This window comes from Oryctolagus cuniculus, chromosome 3 (genome assembly GCF_964237555.1).
Source record: "Oryctolagus cuniculus chromosome 3, mOryCun1.1, whole genome shotgun sequence".
Taxonomy (NCBI): domain Eukaryota; kingdom Metazoa; phylum Chordata; class Mammalia; order Lagomorpha; family Leporidae; genus Oryctolagus; species Oryctolagus cuniculus.
Window position 1 is genome coordinate 69,394,869 of NC_091434.1, and position 21,445 is coordinate 69,416,313.

At 37.4% G+C, this 21,445-nt stretch overlaps 1 protein-coding gene across 7 annotated transcripts in view; it reads right to left on the reverse strand.

Annotated features, from left to right (window-relative positions):
• DYNC1I2 (dynein cytoplasmic 1 intermediate chain 2) overlaps positions 1 to 21,445 on the reverse strand; it is a 68,308-nt gene that overhangs the window by 32,617 nt on the left and 14,246 nt on the right. For 4 of the 7 annotated variants that reach the window (XM_070070701.1, XM_070070700.1, XM_008258742.4 and 1 more), the window contains exon 4: positions 5,247 to 5,337. In XM_070070701.1, the coding sequence (XP_069926802.1) occupies positions 5,247 to 5,337 (91 nt within the window). Of the gene's footprint in view, positions 1 to 883; positions 944 to 5,246; positions 5,338 to 21,445 lie in introns of all 7 variants that reach the window. The other 3 variants (XM_017342926.3, XM_008258743.4, XM_008258739.4) reach the window with 1 other exon arrangement.

The window sequence follows — 21,445 nt, forward strand, 5'->3', positions numbered from 1 at the left end:
GAACTTCATGTTCTGGTTGTCAAAATTCAAATCATATGAAAAATAAATCACTCACATATCTGGAAAAAATAATCAAGCCAACAATATTAGGAACAAGTTACTAACTTGTATGCATACAGAGTCTAGTAGACAAAACCACAATATTAAAATTGAATATTCTAAAATTTTAAAGGAAGAGTAAGGTAGGAAGGTAATACCTAACTTATCTAAAAGCCACTTTTACTTAAAACAAGGAAATATTGGGAGGGGGTAACAGAAAGCCTCAGGACATACAAAAGAGAGGCTTTCCTCAGTTAAAGTATAAGAAGCTCACATATTTTTCTTATGTGCCCTAATTCAAGGCTTATTTACTCTTATTTTACATGCAGTTCCAAAATACATGGTCATATGTTTTAGAAGTCGAAAATTATCAGGGGAAATGAGCAACAAAAAACATTTATATGTATTAGCATCTAGGTAAATGAATGAACCTGGGGCCATAGTATAGAGATCAACATCTCAGTTTCCATCAAAATGTTAGAAATCATCAGTGAACTGAATACAGGCAAATACATTTTCACATCAAGTAAGCCAGAAAAGGCTTAATTACATATACTGTATTAGAAAAAGTCTGAAGACTTTAAGGCATCTTAAAAAACAACAAAAATGGAGAACTAATAAAAGGAATTGGGACACTGAAGAGAGTAGACTTAGGGTACCTAGAAAATCACATAAACAGACTATTTCTTTTACTAATGATACAGGATAAAAGAGGTATCACAGTAAAATATAAGTCTTGTCTATGTATTACAATATCAGGAGCTTAACCAAAAGCAAATTAGGACAATTTCACATTCAATAAAATTAATTATAAAAGAGGGTAGGTAATAAATCTATTCAATACCCCAAATCGGAATCTGAGTGAAGCTGAAGAACTGATGGATCTGTATCCCAATGCAGCGTCCTAAATGGTTGTAGGACAACCATGAAGCATTAGTAAAAAAGGCCATAAGTTAGTCAAGCAAATACATTCTATGAATAGCTAAAGCTAAAGTACTGTTCACAATTAAAAACCATATGTTCTGGTTAGTACAAAAAACCCACGAAAACACCAGGTATCACTCATGCATGCCATACGCACAACATGGTTAAAGATGCAAGCATATAAAACCAGAACAGTTAAATATATTTTCAGATTCTGAGAAACTAGTAGTGCATCATAATGAATATAAACTGCTAAAGCAGACAATAATCCAAATATTACTTATGGATGGTAACAAGCTTGGCTGTAAAAGCGTTAACATTGCAAGATTTCTAATGAAAAAATTAGTAGAAACATCTCAGTTAACATATTCTAATCTTGCCCAAAGCATTAAATGTGCACAGGAAATTGTCATATTGGTAAAGGAAATGAGTCAACACATAAGCCTCCTAGTAAGAAAACCAAAGACTATCCCACTGGGATACAAAATAGCTAAAGTTTCTAAAATGTGACCCTTCTATAATTTGTGGGTTAAGCACTGCCTTGGGCTTACATGTCATCTGCTTTAGAAAACAACTAAAGATTTTTATCTCTAGGAAAAAATAGATTTTTTTTTCTGAAAAAAATATTTTATGCTTAAAGGATTTACCTAATATTTGGAAAATATCAATCCTTATAAATAAATATTTGGTGGTGTTTTAGAATTGCCTACTGGGTAAATAACTTGTATGAGATCTTTTACACTTAAGCTATATCTAGCTATTACTAGAACAAAAGACATTTTATCACACTGGCATTAGTATAGGTTAGCAATATATAGCTATGTATAGTACTGTTATAGTCCATATAGAAACATTAAGTACAGCACTACATTTAATACTATCATATTTGTCAAATGTTTCTCATGTTATAAAGCAAAACTAGTTCTAATTACTATAATATTTTAATACAATAATTTTCCATTTCTCCTGCCCAAATAACTTAATAAACACAATCTGATGAATTCAACTTCAGAAATATCCTGTTTTAAAAATATAAAGAGCAATCGCAGAATTCAAATAGGGTTGTGTATATGGAGGGGAAAAAAAGAAGCCACAGTGAAGATCTACTCTGTACTAAGCAACGAACAGTGACAAACTTAGGCTTTGTTAACCCAAAAGGAGTTCCTATGAGATGGTCTCCAAGGAATGCTCTATCAACAGCCTTTACATTATATAAGAGCTCCAGCTGTTATCAACGACATAAAGTTCCTTGTTGAGGCTATTATTTAGTCTAAAATTAAGCAAGACTTTACTTCAAAATACAGTCAGTACTTAATGCACATTACAAAACATACGTGATTATACTTATTAAAGTCATCTTCCAACATATAAAATAAAATTCCAATGTAATCCAAACCCTGAGAAAGAAACTGACCAAAAAATGGGAAAAAACACCAAGAGGAATGGATTACCCTACTGAATAACTTTCACCTACATTTTAGAGACAACACAAGTAACTGAGACAGTGAAGCACAAACTTCATGACATGCAACTTCCTAACCTACAAAGAGAAATAACATTTCTCATGGCCTTTTATATTTATTCACAAATATCCACCAGCCCCAATGGAAATTCTTGGCATTTAGAGTGATACAGACATGTTTAGATATCATATTTTGTAATGCCTCATCAATCTTATCCTGTTCCTTCAGTGTGCTAATCTTTGATTGTCTTGGCCAACTAATGGATCTGAGTGGCCAGGATCATATGCCTTACACACTTCCATGCATTTTCCTATGATCAATCTTATTATTCTTCCATTAGCATCATGCCTATTCATTATTAAGTTAACTTGGGCATTCTTTTTAAATGTTATGTATTTAGAAATGCATTTTTCTCATTATCAGTATCACCATCAACAGTGTAGTTCTCCACTATGAAATCTGGAGATGATATAGTGGAATTTATAGTTTCCTGTTTGTTTGTATGTGTGTATATAAAATAAATATACTCAGCCCTCTTGAAAATTAGTGTTTCAAAGTGACTCTGTAATCTCAAAGGAGACGATGTAGGTATTCAGATTAAAAAACTATAAGGTCACCTCATTCAAGGATTTTTTTTCTCCCATTAAACTTAGAATTAATTTTGTATTCATTTTTCTAATTAGAACAAATATCCCTTGAAATACATTATGCATTTTCTTATCTTACTATTAATGGTTAAACCAAAACCAAACATAAGTTAGCATATTAGTCTTATAGCTTCTCAATAAAGTGAGCAGTTATCTTTAAATTAGTGCACTAGACTACAAGCAACAGCCCATGAACATTTTCTTTTCTGAGGTAACCCAGAGTGCTCAACACAAAGTTGATAATTTGTTGAATATTTGTTCTAAACATGAAAAGATATTTTTGTTAGCAGTTTTTAATTTCCCTGTACCCAGTTAAAGGTCCTCTAATAATCTCTAGATTGCCCAGGAAACTCAAGAGGGCACATCATAATTTATAATAATTTTAAAATCAAGTAGATGTTACATAGTACTTTTGAAAGCAAATTTGCTGGCAATGCATTAAAACAATTTTTCTCCTATCAAAATCAGCAAAAATGAATTCATAAAGTATCTATAAAAATCACATATAATGTCAAATAAAGAAACTTAATAAATATTATACTCTTAACTTTGGAAATATTTTTATTATGGTAATATTTGTTATAGAAAGAAAAAGAACCCCTCACTTGAAAATACCAGTTGTTTATAAGGTATTTAAAGGAATACAGACATATCTGTATAAAAATACAAATGTAAGAAACAAATTTATCCATAACAATGGATTTAGACTAGTCTTTAATCTGTAATACACACTATCTTACAAGCTATTATTTTATTTTAGATTACTTCTGAAAAGGAAGTTTTGATTTTTCTTTTAAATAAATTGTCACTTATCTACAAGGGCCGGAGTGCTTAGATTGGTAATTTTGCTTCTGGGTGCAGAATACCTTTGGGAAGCACACCTTAAATTCAGACTGGCATCTTTACCGACCTTTTCACTGTTAACAATCTGATTATTCAGAAACTGATTAGATATTGAGTTTATAGATCATCCAGTCCCCTTGTTTCTTTTTTCTTGCCTTCTCTTGTAGACACTCATTACTTATTTGTAGTGTAGATCAAAGGGGTTCAAGCATAAAAAAGATAAACCTTCTAACTTCTAACCTCATGAATGTCACAAAAAAGATAATGCTTCAGTCAGTGGGACTCGAGAACAAAAACGATATGTTAACCAAAATGCTTTATGAAAAAAGGCTGAATAGTAATTCTACATATATAAATACATACATTACCCTGGCCAGTTCTGAAATGAAAGTTCAGAAAGAAAGAAAAAAAATCAAGAGGGTGATGCTATCAAATTATCAGAATTAACTGGCCAAACAGAGGCAAAATAAACCACAGTGTCTTCAAATTGGTAATCAGTTCTGAGATGGAGATGTTAATCAATATCTCCTTAATTTCTAAGTATGTATTAGTTCTCATTAAAAGGTGTGTTAGGAGACTTTCTTGGAGAGGAAATTTTTCCTAGTCCAAACTAGCTATATTTAATTTCATTCCAGCTGTAAAGTCAAAAAGTACAATGATGTTAAGTGAAGATTTGCTATTATTGTGTGTCTGTGAGACAGAGAGAGAGAGAGAAAGTAATAAAACTTTCCAATATATCTTTGGAAGAAAACTGATTCTTATTAAATTTTTGAAAAATTTTTGAAATATAGTTTTACAATAAAGATGCAAACTCAGCGTAACTTGGCAGTAAACACTCCATATTTTCTTAGCATTTAATTCTTATTCTTGGTATTTTATAAATTAATAGTTTCTATCTTAATTAGCAGAACTAATGACTTAACAGAACAGAATTGGGCTATTTAATTGAAAATGTTTAGACTTTCCAATTACTGTATGAGGGATTAATGACAGCAGAGAGGTTTTACATTATTTATACACAAAATATTCACACACAATAACCAATATAAAGTTTGCTTAAGCAAAAAAATTAACACATTGGCACTTTTAAAAAATAAATAATTTGTGTAAGATCATTCAACTATGTAGTACTAAGTTAACTATGATAGCTAAAATACTGTAAAAAAAAAAAAGCCCCTCATTCAATTTACAATAGAGAACTTCTATGCTATTTACATTTTAAAAATGTGGGATCATGTACACACAACTATTTACAGTCCCTCTAAAGCATCAGCAGTATACAGGCACTGACTGCATCCTACAATGAAACATTACAAGGAAATTACTGTACCTGGATCCCACGGCGCCATCTCCAGAGTCCTGGCTTCCAGCTTCACTTGGCGTGCTCACAGATTTGGAGGATGGAGACATAGGAGGAGGGACTAAATAGTGAAATAGACAGGTATCCGCTGTTACTACACGGAGAGGCTGCTCAGCTTATGACGTTTCAAAAAATAATTTACGTGAAGTAATCAACAAAAAAGAAAATAATGGCAAACCAAAAAATGAAAATACATGGATGAAAATGAATAGTAGAAAAAAAGGGGAAAAGACAAAGTTAACAATGCATGCTGAAGATTTGTGCAATTTCTCTGGCAAAATGCATTTGGGATCTATGTTAAAAAAAAGAGGGGATGCAAAATTATGGAAGGATGCATCTTTATCTCATCCATCACCAAATGTGGCCACTAATTTTCAAAGGAGAACATTCCTTTTTCCCCTTTCTAATTTCTTACTTTTAAGACCACCAGGTTACAAGCATTATTTACAACTGCTGACAAAAATTAAATCCCCAAAATATGATTCATGAAATCATTTCATCTCCGGTTTCCCAAGATTAAGTTTTAAATGTTAATTTTTGTCTAAAAATTTTTTCCTTCAAAAAATAATGTCTAAAATTACTTTGTTTCCTCCCTCCCCCAAACCAAAGAAACAGCAATTTAGAGAATGAACAGAGCTAAAGGAATGGCTCCTTTAAAATGCCCATTAGTTTCCAGCAATTTGGGTGAAAAATGCAAACAGGCTATAAAACAGCATGCCTTCTAGACATGATGCACAACATAAAGTGATACATGCAAATTAAACAAGGCAAGACTTATGGTAACTTCCTTACCCCAGTATTCAGAAAAAACTGAAGTGTACAGACAAAGATACAGACACCCAAAATATTCTTAATCCCTTCTTATAGAAAAATACATTTTTCATAGTACATAAAATAAACAGCAAATGCTTTCCCCTAAACTGCCAGCTTTTAATATTATAGAATAACAGCTAAAACGTGCACTTTTCATGCTACGACATTTATAAAACTTTTTGATTACCGTTAACAGAGAGGATAGGAGGATCATTACTGCCATCTTCTGGTTAAATTTTATCATACATGTCCCCAATCCCAAGTATCTTTTTAAAATTAATTTCTCAATGTGCAATACTGTAACTAATAGAACTTATAATAAATTAAAATTCTTCAACAATCTACTGAAAAGAAGGTCCTAGTCATGTATGAACTGAAGAAATACACATTTAAAGTGTTTTTAGAATACTCTCATTCACTAAATCCTTTAACTTATGTTTAAATGTCTATACGTGCTACAGCTAAAACAATGGATTTGGTAACCTAACAAAATATACTCGTATGATGAACTGAATCTTAAATAGATACAAAACTTATCCTCATTTTTTTCAATGCCAAATTCTATTGGTAGCTAGTAAGACTAGAAGAGGAAAAAAAATCCTAGTTAGAATGTTTATTTCCTGAGACAGGATTTGATTGTTTAAATTTCAAGACTATAAAACATTATCAATGTTTCTAACATTCTGATTAAATCTATCAGAAACAATAACAAGACCAAAGAGTCTCACATAGTTGCGTGGGGATGGCACTGTGCTAGCTGCTGTATGCCTAATTCAAAAGTGCCTAAAAATGACATGGATCTGAACTGGAGGAATATTAATGTCCTCTAACTTTCCTTAGCTTAAATTTCCCCGTCTTCAGGTCCATGTCTCCCTGTAAGGCTTCCCTTAGGCCAAGATCCAGCTACAGGAATAAAGAGTAATACCTAAGAATGGCTTGCGTACTGTACTACAAACACAAATAAATGTATATTAAATTACAGTGAAACACCATGTTTTCATATTAAACATTTTTAAGAAGAAATTTTGGATTCTTTACATTATGTACTTCATTTTCACATTCAGAAAAATAATTTTTCCAAGTATATTAGATAGGAATTTTACTATTTCCTCCTATCAGTTTAATCATTTGTGATAAACTACAGCATTCTTCTCCAGTCTAATATTCTTTTTCCCTTTTCTGGTGACTTCAAGTACCAATAATTCCACTCAAGAAGTTCAAAAGTATCTTACTTGATTAAGACAACATTAAAAAAAAAGTTTATCACAATTCTTTAGGGAAATAGGCTAAATAATAATCATATATATATGATACTTTAATCTAGCCAGTTCTGAAATTAAGCTTTAAAAAAAAATAAATCAAGAGAGTGATTTCACCAAATTATCACAGATACTCAGCCAGGAGCAAAATAAATCAACAAGATTCTAAACTTGTAATTAGGTAGATATCTCCATCCCACACCTATGCTTGTTCTGCCAAAAGATTGTTTCAAGTCAACTAATAGAGAGGACTCATAAAGAACTCTTGGTTCTGACCTACCAACTTTATCTTGCAATAGTTATATATACCACACAAGGAACAAATTCAGTAAGTGGAAATCACTATCACTGCAAAAGGAGAAACGTTAATTTTTTAAATTCAGAACAATCGAAAAAGAGGGAATCCTCCCAAATTCTTTCTGTGAAGCCAGCATCACCTTAATCCCTAAGCCGGAAAAAGATGCAGCATTGAAAGAGAATTACAGACCAATATCCCTGATGAACATAGATGCAAAAATCCTCAATAAAATTCTCGCCAGTAGAATGCAACAACACATCAGAAAGATCATCCACCCAGACCAAGTGGGATTTATCCCTGGTATACAGGGATGGTTCAATGTGCACAAAACAATCAATGTGATTCACCACATTAACAGACTGCAGAAGAAAAACCATATGATTATCTCAATAGATGCAGAGAAAGCATTTGATAAAATACAACACCCTTTCATGATGAAAACTCTAAGCAAATTGGGTATGGAAGGAACATTCCTCAATACAAACAAAGCAATTTATGAAAAACCCACGGCCATCATCCTATTGAATGGGGAAAAGTTGGAAGATTTCCACTGAGATCTGGTAACAGACAGGGATGCCCACTCTCACCACTGCTATTCAATATAGTCCTGGAAGTTTTAGCCAGAGCTATTAGGCAAGAAAAAGAAATCAAAGGGATACAAATTGGGAAGGAAGAACTCAAACTATCCCTCTTTGCAGATGATATGATTCTTTACTTAGGGGACCCAAAGAACTCTACTAAGAGACTACTGGAACTCATAGAAGATTTTGGCAAAGTAGCAGGATATACAATCAATGCACAAAAATCAACAGCCTTTGTATACACAGGCAATGCCACGGCTGAGGAAGAACTTCTAAGATCAATCCCATTCACAATAGCTACAAAAACAATCAAATACCTTGAAATAAACTTAACCAAGGACGTTAAAGATCTCTACGATGAAAATTACAAAACCTTAAAGAAAGAAATAGAAGAGGATACCAAAAAATGGAAAATCTTACATGCTCATGGACTGGAAGAATCAATATCATCAAAATGTCCATTCTCCCAAAAGCAATTTATACATTCAATGCAATACCAATCAAGATACCGAAGACCTTCTTCTCAGATCTGGAAAAAATGATGCTGAAATTCATATGGAGACACAGGAGACCTCAAATAGCTAAAGCAATCTTGTACAACAAAAACGAAGCCGGAGGCATCACAATACCAGATTTCAGGACATACTACAGGGCAGTTGTTATCAAAACAGCATGGTACTGGTACAGAAACAGATAGATAGACCAATGGAATAGAATAGAAACACCAGAAATCAATCCAAACATCTAGGCAACTTATATTTGATCATGGATCCAAAACCAATCTCTGGAGTAAGGACAGTCTATTCAATAAACGGTGCTGGGAAAATTGGATTTCCACGTGCAGAATCATGAAGCAAGACCCCTACCTTTCACCTTACACAAAAATTCACTCAACATGGATTAAAGACTTAAATCTATGACCCGACACCATCAAATTATTAGAGAGCATTGGAAAAACCCTGCAAGATATAGTTACCGGCAAAGACTTCTTGGAAAACACTCCAGAAGCACAGGCAGTCAAAGCCAAAATTAACTATTGGGATTGCATCAAATTGAGAAGTTTCTATACTTCAAAAGAAAGTCAGGAAAGTGAAGAGGCAACCAACAGAATAGGAAAAAATATTTGCAAACTATGTAACAGATAAAGGGTTGATAACCAGAATCTACAAAGAAATCAAGAAACTCTACAACAACAAAACAAACAACCCACTTAAGAGATTGGCCAAGGACCTCAATAGACATTTTACAAAAGAGGAAATCCAAATGGCCAACAGGCACATGAAAAAATGTTCAAGATCACTAGCAATCAGGGAAATGCAAATCAAAACCACAATGAGGTTTCACCTCAACCCGGTTAGAACGGCTCACATACAGAAATCTACCAACAACAGATGCTGGAGAGGATGTGGGGAAAAAGGGACACTAACCCACTGTTGGTGGGAATGCAAGCTGGTTAAGCCACTATGGAAGTCAGTCTGGAGATTCCTCAGAAACCTGAATATAACCCTACCAGTCAACCTAGCCATCCCACTCCTTGGAATTTACCCAAAGGAAATTAAATTGGCAAACAAAAAAGCTGTAAGCACATTATTGTTTATTGAGGCTCAATTCACAATAGCTAAGACCTGGAACCAACCCAAATGCCCATCAACAGTAGACTGGATAAAGAAATTATGGGACATGTACTCTATAGAATACTATACAGCAGTCAAAAACAATGAAACCTGGTCATTTGCAACAAGATGGAGGAATTTGGAAAACATGCTGAGTGAAATAAGGCAGTCCCAAAGGGACAAATATCATATGTTCTCCCTGATCAGTGACAACTAACTGAGCACCAAAGGGGAAACCTGTTGAAGTGAAATGGACACTATGAGAAACAGTGACCTGATCAGCTCTTGTCCTGACTGTTGAAATACAATGTAATACTTTATCCATTTCAGTATTTTTTTTGTTCTAGTACTATTGGTTGAACTCTGTAATTAACACACAATTATTCTTAGGTGTTTAAATTTTAACTGAAAAGTGATCCCTGTTAGGAATTTGGAAACATTATGCTGAGTGAAATAAGCCAGTCCCAAAGGGACAAATATCATATGATCTCCCTGATCGGTGACAACTAACCGAGCACCAAAAAGGAAACCTGTTAAAGGGAAATGAACACTACGAGAAACGGTGACTTGATCAGCCCTTGCCCTGACTGTTGATGAACAACTTAATACGTTATCCCTCTTAGTATTTTGCTTGTTCTACTTAATACTTTTGGTTGAATACTATAATCAATACACAGTTATTCTTAAGTGTTGAAACTTTACTGAAAAGTGATCGGTGTTAAATGTAAGAGTGGGAATAAGAGAGGGAAGAGATGTACAATTTGGGACATGCTCATTTGGACTTGCCCCAAATGGTAGAGTTAGAAACATACCAGGGGATTCCAATTCAATCCCATCAAGGTGGCATGTACCAATGCCATCTCACTAGTCAAAATGATCAATTTCTCTTCACAATTGATCATAATGATAAGAGCCAAAGGGATCACATAAACAAGACTAGTGTCTGCTAATACTAACTGATAGAATCAAAAAGGGAGAGAACGATCCAACATGGGAAGCAGGATACACAGCAGACTCATAGAATGGCAGATGTCCTAAACAGCACTCTGGCCTCAGAATCAGCCCTTAAGGCATGTGGATCCGGCTGAAAAGCCCATGAGAGTATTTCAGGCATGGAAAGCCAAGACACTCTGGCAAAAAAAAAAAAACAAAAAAACAAAAAAACAAAACAACAACAACAAACAAAACAAAACAACAAACCTAAATGAAAGATCTCTGCGAGTGAGATCCCAGTGGAAAGAACGGGTCATCAAAGAAGGAGGTACCTTTCTCTGAAGGGAGGAGAGAACTTCCACTCTGACTACGACCTTGTCTAAATATGATCAGAGTCGGTGAACTCAAAAGGCTTCCATAACCTTGGCAACTCATGACAAGAGCCTAGGGTGATTACTGAGGCCATAAACAAGAGTGTCAATTTGTGAAGTCAACAACAGGAGTCACTGTGCACTTACTCCTCATGTAGGATCTCTGTCCTTAATGTGCTGTACATTGTGATTTAATGCTATAAGTAGTACTCAAACAGTATTTTACACTTTGTGTTTCTGTGTGGGTGCAAACTGTTGAAATCTTTACTTAATATATGCTAAATTGATCTTCTGTATATAAAGAGAATTGAAAATGAATCTTGATATGAATGGAATGGGAGAGGGAGCAGGAAAGGGGAGGGTTGCGGGTGGGAGGGAAGTTATGGGGGGGGGGGAGTCATTGTAATCCATAAGCTGTACTTTGGAAATTTATATTCATTAAATAAAAGTTAAAAAAAAAAGGACCAGTTCTGTTATTTGGTGGCTATTGCATTTTTAACCCAATTAGTCTAGAAAAACTGAAGAATACAGTAATTACGAAGCAATGCCAGTATGTATGTATGTGTGTTTTATATATATATATATATATATATATATATATAAAAAAAACAGGAGCCAGGAGATTTCTCATAGTGATATTTATATATATATATAAATGGAAGTAAAAAAATGAACTCATGGGCTCTCAAATCTAACAAAAGATTCATTCTGAAATTAATTTTCAGAATGGTTTGAGTCCAATCAGCTTTGAAAATAACATAAGCCATTAATAGTTTTTACGAAGTATTTTAGATATGATTTGCTCAGTAAGAACAGTGATTCAAATTAACTTCACAATTCTGAATGTAAAATAGCCTAACATCAGGCTTTAAATGGTATAAAATAATGGAATTAATATAAACATAGGAGAGTATGCTGAAAAAGTTAAACCCTGTAAAGTTCAGAGCAAAGATACTTAATCCCTTGAGAACCAAGGGAGAAATATGAAGCAAAAGGGCCAGGGTTGGGGGATGGAGGGCACCCTACACCACAGCATTCAGATCCTAGGAGAATGGGGTAGGAAACATCCAGCCTGCAGGTAGGCAAACTCGCTGTCTGGCCCTGCCAAGGTAAATGTTAGCATGACTTGAAATTCAATAAATCTGTAACAGGTTAATTTTTTTTAAAGATTTATCTTTATTTATTTGAAAGATGGAGTTACAGAGAGAGGTAGAGACAGAGAGAGAGAGAGGTCTTCCATCTGCTGGTTCACTCCCCAAACAGCTGCAAAGGCTGGAGCTGCGCCTATCTGGAGTCTGAAGCCAGGAGCTTCTTCCAGGTCTCCCACGTGGGTGCAGGTGCCCAAGGACTTGGGCCATCTTCTACTGCTTTCCCAGGCCATAGCAGAGAGCTGGATAGGGAGTGGAGCAGCCAAGACTTGAACCGGCGCCCATATGGGATGCTGGCGCTGCAAGCCAGGGCTTTAACCTGCTGTGCCATAGTGCCCACCCCACAGATTAATATTAAAGTTGACAATTGTGTATGTCCCATGAATGATGTTATAAATATACACATGGCCCTTGGCAGAAAAAAGGTTTCCCACTCCCGAATTGTCAGTAATATTGCAAGACTATGATTTTAATTTTCTACGACTAAAAGCCAATCATAAAGCCCTAACCTGTCAGCTAAGATCTTGTCCTCTAAGGACATAAAATTTACATTGCTGCCTTTTGGCCTATGGTGAAACAATGATAATATTTTAAAATAAAGGTCCTAAGAATGAAAGACTCAGAATTAGCATTACATCTGGGCCAAACACTCAGAACTGCACAGAAGCCAAGGATGAAGCATGGCACAAAACCCAACTATTTTTCAGGAGCACAGGAAAGTCTCTGGCTTGTATCAAGAAGAAGGACCCACACGTGGCAGAGAGCCAAGGGAAAGTGAATGCAGAGAACCAACTGCCAGTAGATGTCAGGGAGAAGGAAGGAGTGACCTTCCAGAAGACCTCAAAGTTGTGAGGTCTTTCTAGCTCCTCAAAGACAGGCAGTGCTCACACGGCCTGTATTACAATAACGCCCCCTTGTGGATGTAAGTGCTCCTAGCCTGGACTACTAACATTCAAATAAGTAACTGTTTTGCAAATTTTACTTTTGTCCTCTTGAAAGATATTGCTCTAAATCTTAACTCCCTGAAACAATCTCTCCCTTTTCTAGGCTTTCACCAGATAATGAAGTTTAAATACCCTTCACTTATCTCCCTTAAATGTTTCCTTTATTCTCTTCTTCAATGTAATTCAGGGCATTAATTCTTTAGAGTAATAAAAATTAACTTTTATAGTATTAAAACATGACAATGGGGGCCAGTGCTGTGGTACAGTGGATTAAGCCACTGCCTGTGAAACCAGCCATCTCGTAATGGAACGTCAGCTGGTGTGTCTGCTGCCGTGCTCTGGATCCAGCTTCCTGCTAATGAGCCTGGGAAGGTAGCAGAAGACAGTCCAAGTACTTGGGCCCCTGACACCCAGTGGGAGACCTTGATGGAGTTCCTAGCTTCTAGCTTCCACCTTGTCTAGCCTTAGTCATTTAAGCCATCTGGGGAGTAAACCAGCAGACAAATGATTCTGTCATTTTGCCTTTCAAATTAATTAATTTTTAAAAATACTACAATGAGAGCCAGACTGTGGCATTGAAAGTCAAGCCTCTGGCTGCAATGCTGGCTTCTCATATGGTGCTGGTTAGAGTCCCAGCTGCTCCACTTCCAATCCAGCTCCCTGCTAATGTGCCTGGGAAGGCAGAAGATGGCCTGGGTACACTGGACCCTTCAGACCCAGCCCCAGCTGTTGTAGCCATTTAGGGAGTAAACCAGAAGACAGAAGATCAATCTTTTTTTTTTTTTTTTTTTTTTTTTTTTTAGAGAGAGCTTTTATTTAATGAATACAAATTTCATAGGTACAGCTTTAGGAATATAGCAGTTCTTCCCTCCTGATCTCTTTCTCTCCCTTTCTCTCTGCCTTTCAAAAAATAAAAATAAATGAATCTTAAAATGACAACAAGGAAAGCATTCTAGCTAAAATTCAGATTTAAAATATTCAAAAATTACAATATGGGGGAGGAGGAATGAAGCAATACATATGTTGACTAGCAAACCTATTTTTCCTTAATAACAGAAAATTCAGATAATAAGTTATCACAGTAATCAATGTATACTGCCCCACTGAGACAGACTAAAGCTACAGGGTAACTGACAGTATCTACTTTCATTTCTCCCCAATATTGTCAAACAGTAGTTATACAAACATAAAGATATGTAACTGTAAGAAAGGCATCTTCCTTCTCCTTCCCTACTTTTCCAAAAACTAATTACTGATATTGTGAGTTACCTGTGACTAGTCTGGTGAATAACGACATTTGCAGTAAAGGGGAGATGACTTGGAATGGCAGACTTTTGACTGAGCTCACAAAGAAGCCTCCACTCAACTGACGCTGAGCCCCACTGCCAAGAGGACTCCACCTGGCTGAGGCCCTGGACTTCTGGGATGTGCCTGATGGACCAGCTTCAGAACAAAGTCTGGATATGTGCATAATTATGTATTAAGTAGACTCATTATTTTATTTCTAACCTCACCCTGAAGATACCTTGTCCTTTAAAGATCCCTCTTTGCTGGCTTATTGTGTGGAAAGAGCACATTTTGGATCAAAAGACCTCTCTCTCTCTCTCTGCAAGATGCTGGCTTCCTGAAATAAACACTTTTCTCTTACCGACACTCTTCTCTGGAGCACTGGCTATCCTGGCAAGCAGCACCGGTCTGATTATTTGCTCGGTAACAGATACATTTTACCTTTTTTAGGTTATTCATGGGACAGAACTCCACATTTGACATAACATATATTTAAACTTGTGCCTAAATTCACTTTCTTAAGATTGGCCACTTAGAAGACTTATTTTAAGAAACACTGAAATTTCAATTTCTACTTTGTATTTTCTTAATATTTGAAGAAAAAGATCTGGTTGGTGGTGTTGTCTTAACAGCAGAAGGCTTTTATGTGGCCTTAGCAGGTACAAAGACATAAAACCTAATAATAATTACACAAACATTTGTATGTATAGCTTATGCTAGCTCCAGGGATAAAAATGTAATATATTGTCCCTGCTCCCAAGAAATTCTGACAAGAAAAGCAGTCAAATGACTAAAACAGACAGGGATCTAATAATGAAGATAAGAGGTTTTATTAGCTGCATCCTTTTAAAATTTTACTAGAAGGAATTTGTTTAAAAAAGAAAAAATTTTAGGAAAACCATAGATCAATGCTTTTAATAAATCCTTATGTTTACTACAGCAATACTGTTATACTTTACAATTTAAAATACCTAATTTTTACACAAAGAGTATTTTTATATTGAAAAGAAAAACAGGTAGTCAACCCGGGTCATAACAAAAAGATTTTACTGTAGGTTACTGTCAAAAAAAAGTTTAACGGTCATGGCATTCATTTGCATCCTGAATCCTTCAGGCCAAATTATAAATAAATACTGGAGTTTCAGGCATAATGTGTTTAAGGATTATGAAATGTACTTAGCCTAATTTTCTAACAGTTGGGGGATCATCATAAAGCCTTTAACCCTTCACAAGGTCCAAGGTAATGGTAAATCTGCCACTAACATACAGAAAATGGTCAAGAAATAAGAGCCTCAAACACAGGAAAAGACGTCTAGAAACTGACTTGGGAACTTAAATGCTAAAATCTTAAACACGTTAACATAATCCAAGCAGACCCTTTGTTTATTTCCCTAGCTTCAGGAGACTCTTAGTTCAATGTTCATTGGCTCATGCTGCTTTGATAAACAATCTTACATGCCTCTACATTATTTAAAACTTCAAGCTAACATCAAACTCAAATGAAAGCAATGACATTTGGCTTTTTTTTTTTCCAAAGTACTCTTGTTCTCTGTTTCCAGGCACTGTTCTATCTTGACCAGAACTGAATCTCTACTCTTAATTGCTGACAGCTGAAATCTCAAGAGTCAAACAGTTAATAACCATTAAGGTGATATTCAATCAAGAGGAAGATAATATCTCCTCCCCCAAATGCCTTTGCTGCAAACTAAACCACACCATATATTCTGTAAAAAGTTTTATTAATAACCTATATTTAGAAAATGATAGGACATGAAATATGATTTCCCCACTCCCTTTAGTAATTAACCCAAATATACAACATAGTTTAAATTACATATAAAATGTTGTTTAAAGATTTTTTTTATTTTTATTTATTTATTTATTTTTTATTTTTTGACAGGCAGAGTGGACAGTGAGAGAGACAGAAAGAAAGGTCTTCCTTTGCCGTTGATTCACCCTCCAATGGCCGCCGCAGCCAGCGCACTGCGGCCAGCGCACCGCGCTGATCCGATGGCAGGAGCCAGGTACTTCTCCTGGTCTCCCATGGGGTGCAGGGCCCAAGGACTTGGGCCATCCTCCACTGCACTCCCTGGCCACAGCAGAGAGCTGGCCTGGAAGAGGGGCAACCGGGACAGAATCCGGCGCCCCAACCGGGACTAGAACCCGGTGTGCCGGCGCTGCTAGGCGGAGGATTAGCCTAGTGAGCCGCGGCGCTGGCCTAAAGATTTTCAATGGCTAATCACATTTACAAAATATGTATTTTAATTCAAAACTAGCTATTTGCTAAATTCTCTCTGCATAGTTTAATTTAGCAATAACATCAAGCTAATAGCTTGAGGTTTAATAATCTTTTCTTCTTTCATTCTCCCTCCCTCTCTCTCATATGTACATTCACAGACCAAGCCAATAAAACAAATGGTGGCATAAAGAAAAACAAGCGAATGATCTCCATGAGAGCATCCTTCCAAAGCAGGGGTAGGGAATGTCTGGCCTGCAGGCTGGGGTCCTACAAGGCCATTTGGTCCAGCCCTGCCAAGGCAACCATAGGTGGGACTAAAAATTCAGAAAATCTATAGCAGACTAATTTTTAAGCTAATAATTTTGTATAGCTTGTGAATGTTATAAATATCAAAATGGCCACTGACAGAACAAAGTTTCCCACCCTTGTTCTTTAGTCTAAACAGCACATGCTATGTGAATATCAAAATGCAATATCAATACTACAATATTTACCTCAGCTAAAAATACTTTTTCTCTCCAGTTATCTTTAAAAGGAAATCAGTTTGCTATTGGCTGGAAATGGTTGAAAGAGACATTTTTATCTTAATCTACTTTTTTTAGACCCAACACTCAAAAATTCAGTTATCTAAATGAGATGTTTTTAAGCTCTGATAATTGAAGGCTAGTTATAGCTATAATTGAACAAAACAGTTTTTAGTCTCTATAATAATTTGGTTTAATGACCCATCTAAGACACTGTGCTTAAAACCCTTCCATTGGGGCCAGTACTGTGGCATAGCAGGTAAAGCCACTTCCTGCAGTGCTGGCATCCCACATGAGCTGCAGTTCGAGATCAGCTGCTCCACTTCAAATGCACTCTCTGCTATGGCCTGGGAAAGCAGTGGAAGATGGCCCAAGTCCTTGGGCCCCTGCACTCCTGTGAGACTCCAAAAAATCTCCTGGCTCCCAGCTTTGGATTGGCCCAGCTCTCGCCTTTGTGACCATTTGGGGAGTGAACCAGCTCAAAGATCTCTCTCTGTCTCTGCCTTTCAAATAAATAAATAAATAAATCTTTAACAACAACAACAACAACCTTCCATTGGCCCAGCCAAGGCTGTTGTGGCAATTTGGGGAGTGAATCAGCTGATGGAAGATCTCTTTCTTGCTCCCTCTCTGTTATCCTGCCTTTTAAAGACTTACTTGCTTATTTGAAAGAAAAAAAAAAACCCTCCCATTAAAACTCCTACTATTGGCTATGAGGCCCTATATAATCTGGTCTCTGCCCCATTTTTGCTCTTCTCCCTCGCACACATAAAAATGGCAACTACACCAGCCTAACTAAAACAAAGGTCTATTCCTTAGGAACAGTGTACTCACTATTTCCTCCACTTGGAGTGTTCTTCCTCTCAATCTTAGCAGGCCTGGCTCCTTTCAATCTTACGTTATACGCCTGCTTCTCCAAGAGGCCTTCCTGAACAGCCTCCCTAAAGCTGCTCCTTGAAATCTCATTCTGTATCACTAGAAGAACTTAAGCTCCTAAACAGCAAGGCTCTTGTCTGCACTGTTCAGAAACCCAAGTCTCGGTTACAGAGGTACTCAATATTTTTAACTAATGAATGGATAAATGTTTTTTCTAAGCACTATAAATAACTAAATATGAGTATTAAAATGAGTTTCAGAAAGCAATGCTTCAAATTGTTCTAATTAGCTCAAATGGAAGTCAAATTTACATGATATTTCAAATTGTATGAATTTAGATAATGTAGTAATCCCATCTTAACTTTATGATTAGATTATGGATATAAACAATATCTATGCCGGGGGCTGGCGCTGTGGTATAGCAGATTAAAGCCTTGGTCTACAGTGTCGCCATCCCATATGGGCGCTGGTTCAAGTCCTGGCTGTTCTTCTGATCCAGCTCTCTGCTATGGCCTGAGAAAGCAGTGAAGATGGCCCAAGTTCTTGGGCCCCTGCACCCATGTGGGAAACCCAGAAGTAGCTTCTGGCTCCTACCTTCAGATCGGAAAAGCTTTGGCCGTTGCAGCCATCTGGGGAGTGAACCAGTGGATGAAGACCTCTCTCTCTCCCTGCTTCTGTCTCTGCCTTTCTGTAACTCTACCTTTCAAATAAATAAATTTTTTTTTTTTTTTTTGACAGGCAGAATGGACAGTGAGAGAGAGAGAAACAGAGAGAAAGGTCTTCCTTTGCTGTTGGTTCACCCTCCAATGGCCGCCGCGCTGCGGCCGGCGCACTGCGCTGATCCGATGGCAGGAGCCAGGAGCCAGGAGCCAGGTGCTTTTCCTGGTCTCCCATGGGGTGCAGGGCCCAAGCACCTGGGCCATCCTCCACTGCACTCCCTGGCCACAGCAGAGAGCTGGCCTGGAAGAGGGGCAACCGGGACAGAATCCGGCGCCCCAACCGGGACTAGAACCCGGTGTGCCAGCACCGCTAGGAGGAGGATTAGCCTAGTGAGCTGCGGTGCCGGCAAATAAATAAATCTTTAAAAAAATTCTATCCCAGTCCCCATTTTTTTCTGCAAGATTTTATTTTATTTATTTGAAAGACAGAGTTACAGAGAGAAATAGAGACAGAGAGAGGTCTTCCATCTGCTGGTTCACTCCCCAGATGGCCGCAAGTTGGAGCTGCGCCGATCCGAAGCCAGGAGCCAGGAGCCTCCTCTGGGTTCTCCCACATGGGTGCAGGGACCCAAGGACTTGGGCCATCTTCTGCTGCTATCCCAGGTCATAGCAGAGAGCTGGATCAGAAGAGGAACAGCCAGGACTAGAACCAATGCCCACATGGGATGGCGGCACTTCAGGCCAGGGCTTTAACCCATTGTGCCACAGCACTGGCCCCAGTCCCCATTTTTTTTTTTTTTAACTTTTTAAAAAAAATTTAGTTATTTATTAGAGCCACAGACAGAGAGAGGAAGAGGCAGAAAGAGAGATCTTCCATCCACTGGTTCACTCCCCAGATGGTCACAAAGGCTGGAGCTGGGCTAATCTAAAGCCAGGAGACAGGAGCTTCTTCCAGGTCTCCCACATAGGTGCAGGGGCCCAAGGAGTTGAGCCCTCTTCCACTGCTTTCCCAGGCCATAGCAGAGAGCTGGATGGGAAGAGGACAGGAACCAACACCTATATGGGATGCCAATGCCACAAGAGACGCCCGACCCACTACGTCATAATAACAGCCCCCCCCCCATTTTTTTCCCCAAAGATTGATTTATTTATTTGAAAGGCAGTGTTACAGAGAGAGTGAGCGAGCGAGCGAGCGAGCGAAGTCTTCCTTCTACTGGTTCACTCCCCAAATGGCTGCAACAGCGTAGTTGGACCTATATGAAGCCAGGAGCTTCTTTTGGGTCTCCCACGTGAGTACAGGGGCCCAAGCACTTGGGTCATCTTCCACTGCTTTTCTTAGGCCATTAGCAGGGAGCTGGATTGAACTGGAAGTGGACCAGCTGGGAGCAGAACCAGCAGCCATGGGATGCCAGCAATGCTGCTGGCTTTGCCTACTACACCACAATGCTGGTCATTTTTTAAAATTGTAGCTAATCCTACAGCTTCTTCATATGTCTGAATAACATACTTGCTATTACATACAGGAAATGTGAATTTTATTAGGATAAAGATTAAAGAAATAAAGTTATGCAAGAAAAATGCAAAAGATCAATTAGCCTCCCTTAAGATTCATTTGTCTCAACACAAAACTGGAGTTTTTTTAAAAAAATATTTTATCTATTTATTTGAAAGACAGAGTTACAGAGAGAGAGGTAGAGACACAGAGAGAGGTCTTCCATCCACTGGTTTACTCCCCAGATGGCCGCAACGGCCGGAGCCGAGCTGATCCGAAACCAAGAGCCAGGAGCTTCTTCTGGATCTCCTGCATAGGTGCAGGGGCTCAAGGACTTTGGGCTATCTTTTACTGCTTTCCTAGGCCATAGCAGAGAGCTGGATTGAAGAGGAGCAGCTGGGATCAGAACTGGCGCCCACATTTCTCAGGCCAGGGCTTTAACCCACTGCACCAGAGCACTGGCCCCAAAACTGGAAATTTAACATGCAACCTGAATACCGAACTCTCTGAACCAAATGTGATCTATATCCATTTTTAAGTTTTGGCCTTTGTCTTCTGTAAGACTTGTAATAATGTAATCTATTTGAAGTTATATTCACAAATCACTCAGTCTTTAGTACCTACTTATAAATACCTTAAGAATAAGAAATTTGTTAAGAACAAGATGTTTTAAGACATCCAAGGGTAAGTCAAAAAAAGGATAGCCTTCTCCTGGTGCTCTTTTTCTCTTTGGCTACTCCTTCTAGGAGAATTCGGCAACCATGCTGCAAAGATACTCAAGCATATCTGTGGCATGGTGCATGTGGACAGGAACTCATCCTCCCCCTAACCAACATCAACTTGCCAGCCAACTGAATAAGCCACCTGGAAACCAAGTCCTCTGGCACCAGTCAACCTGTAGATGGCTACAGCTCTGATTGACGCCTTGACTTCAGCTCCATGAAAGACCGAGCCAGAACCATTCAGCTAAGCCATTACCAAACACTTAACCAGCACAAACTATGAGATATAATAAATGTTTACTATTGTTTTGGGAGAAAAAGACTGACAAAAGCAGGGGGGAAATGGGTAAAAAATGAAATAGAAAATTTGAATAAACTATAACTAGTTTAAAAAGAACCTTGAAATGGTG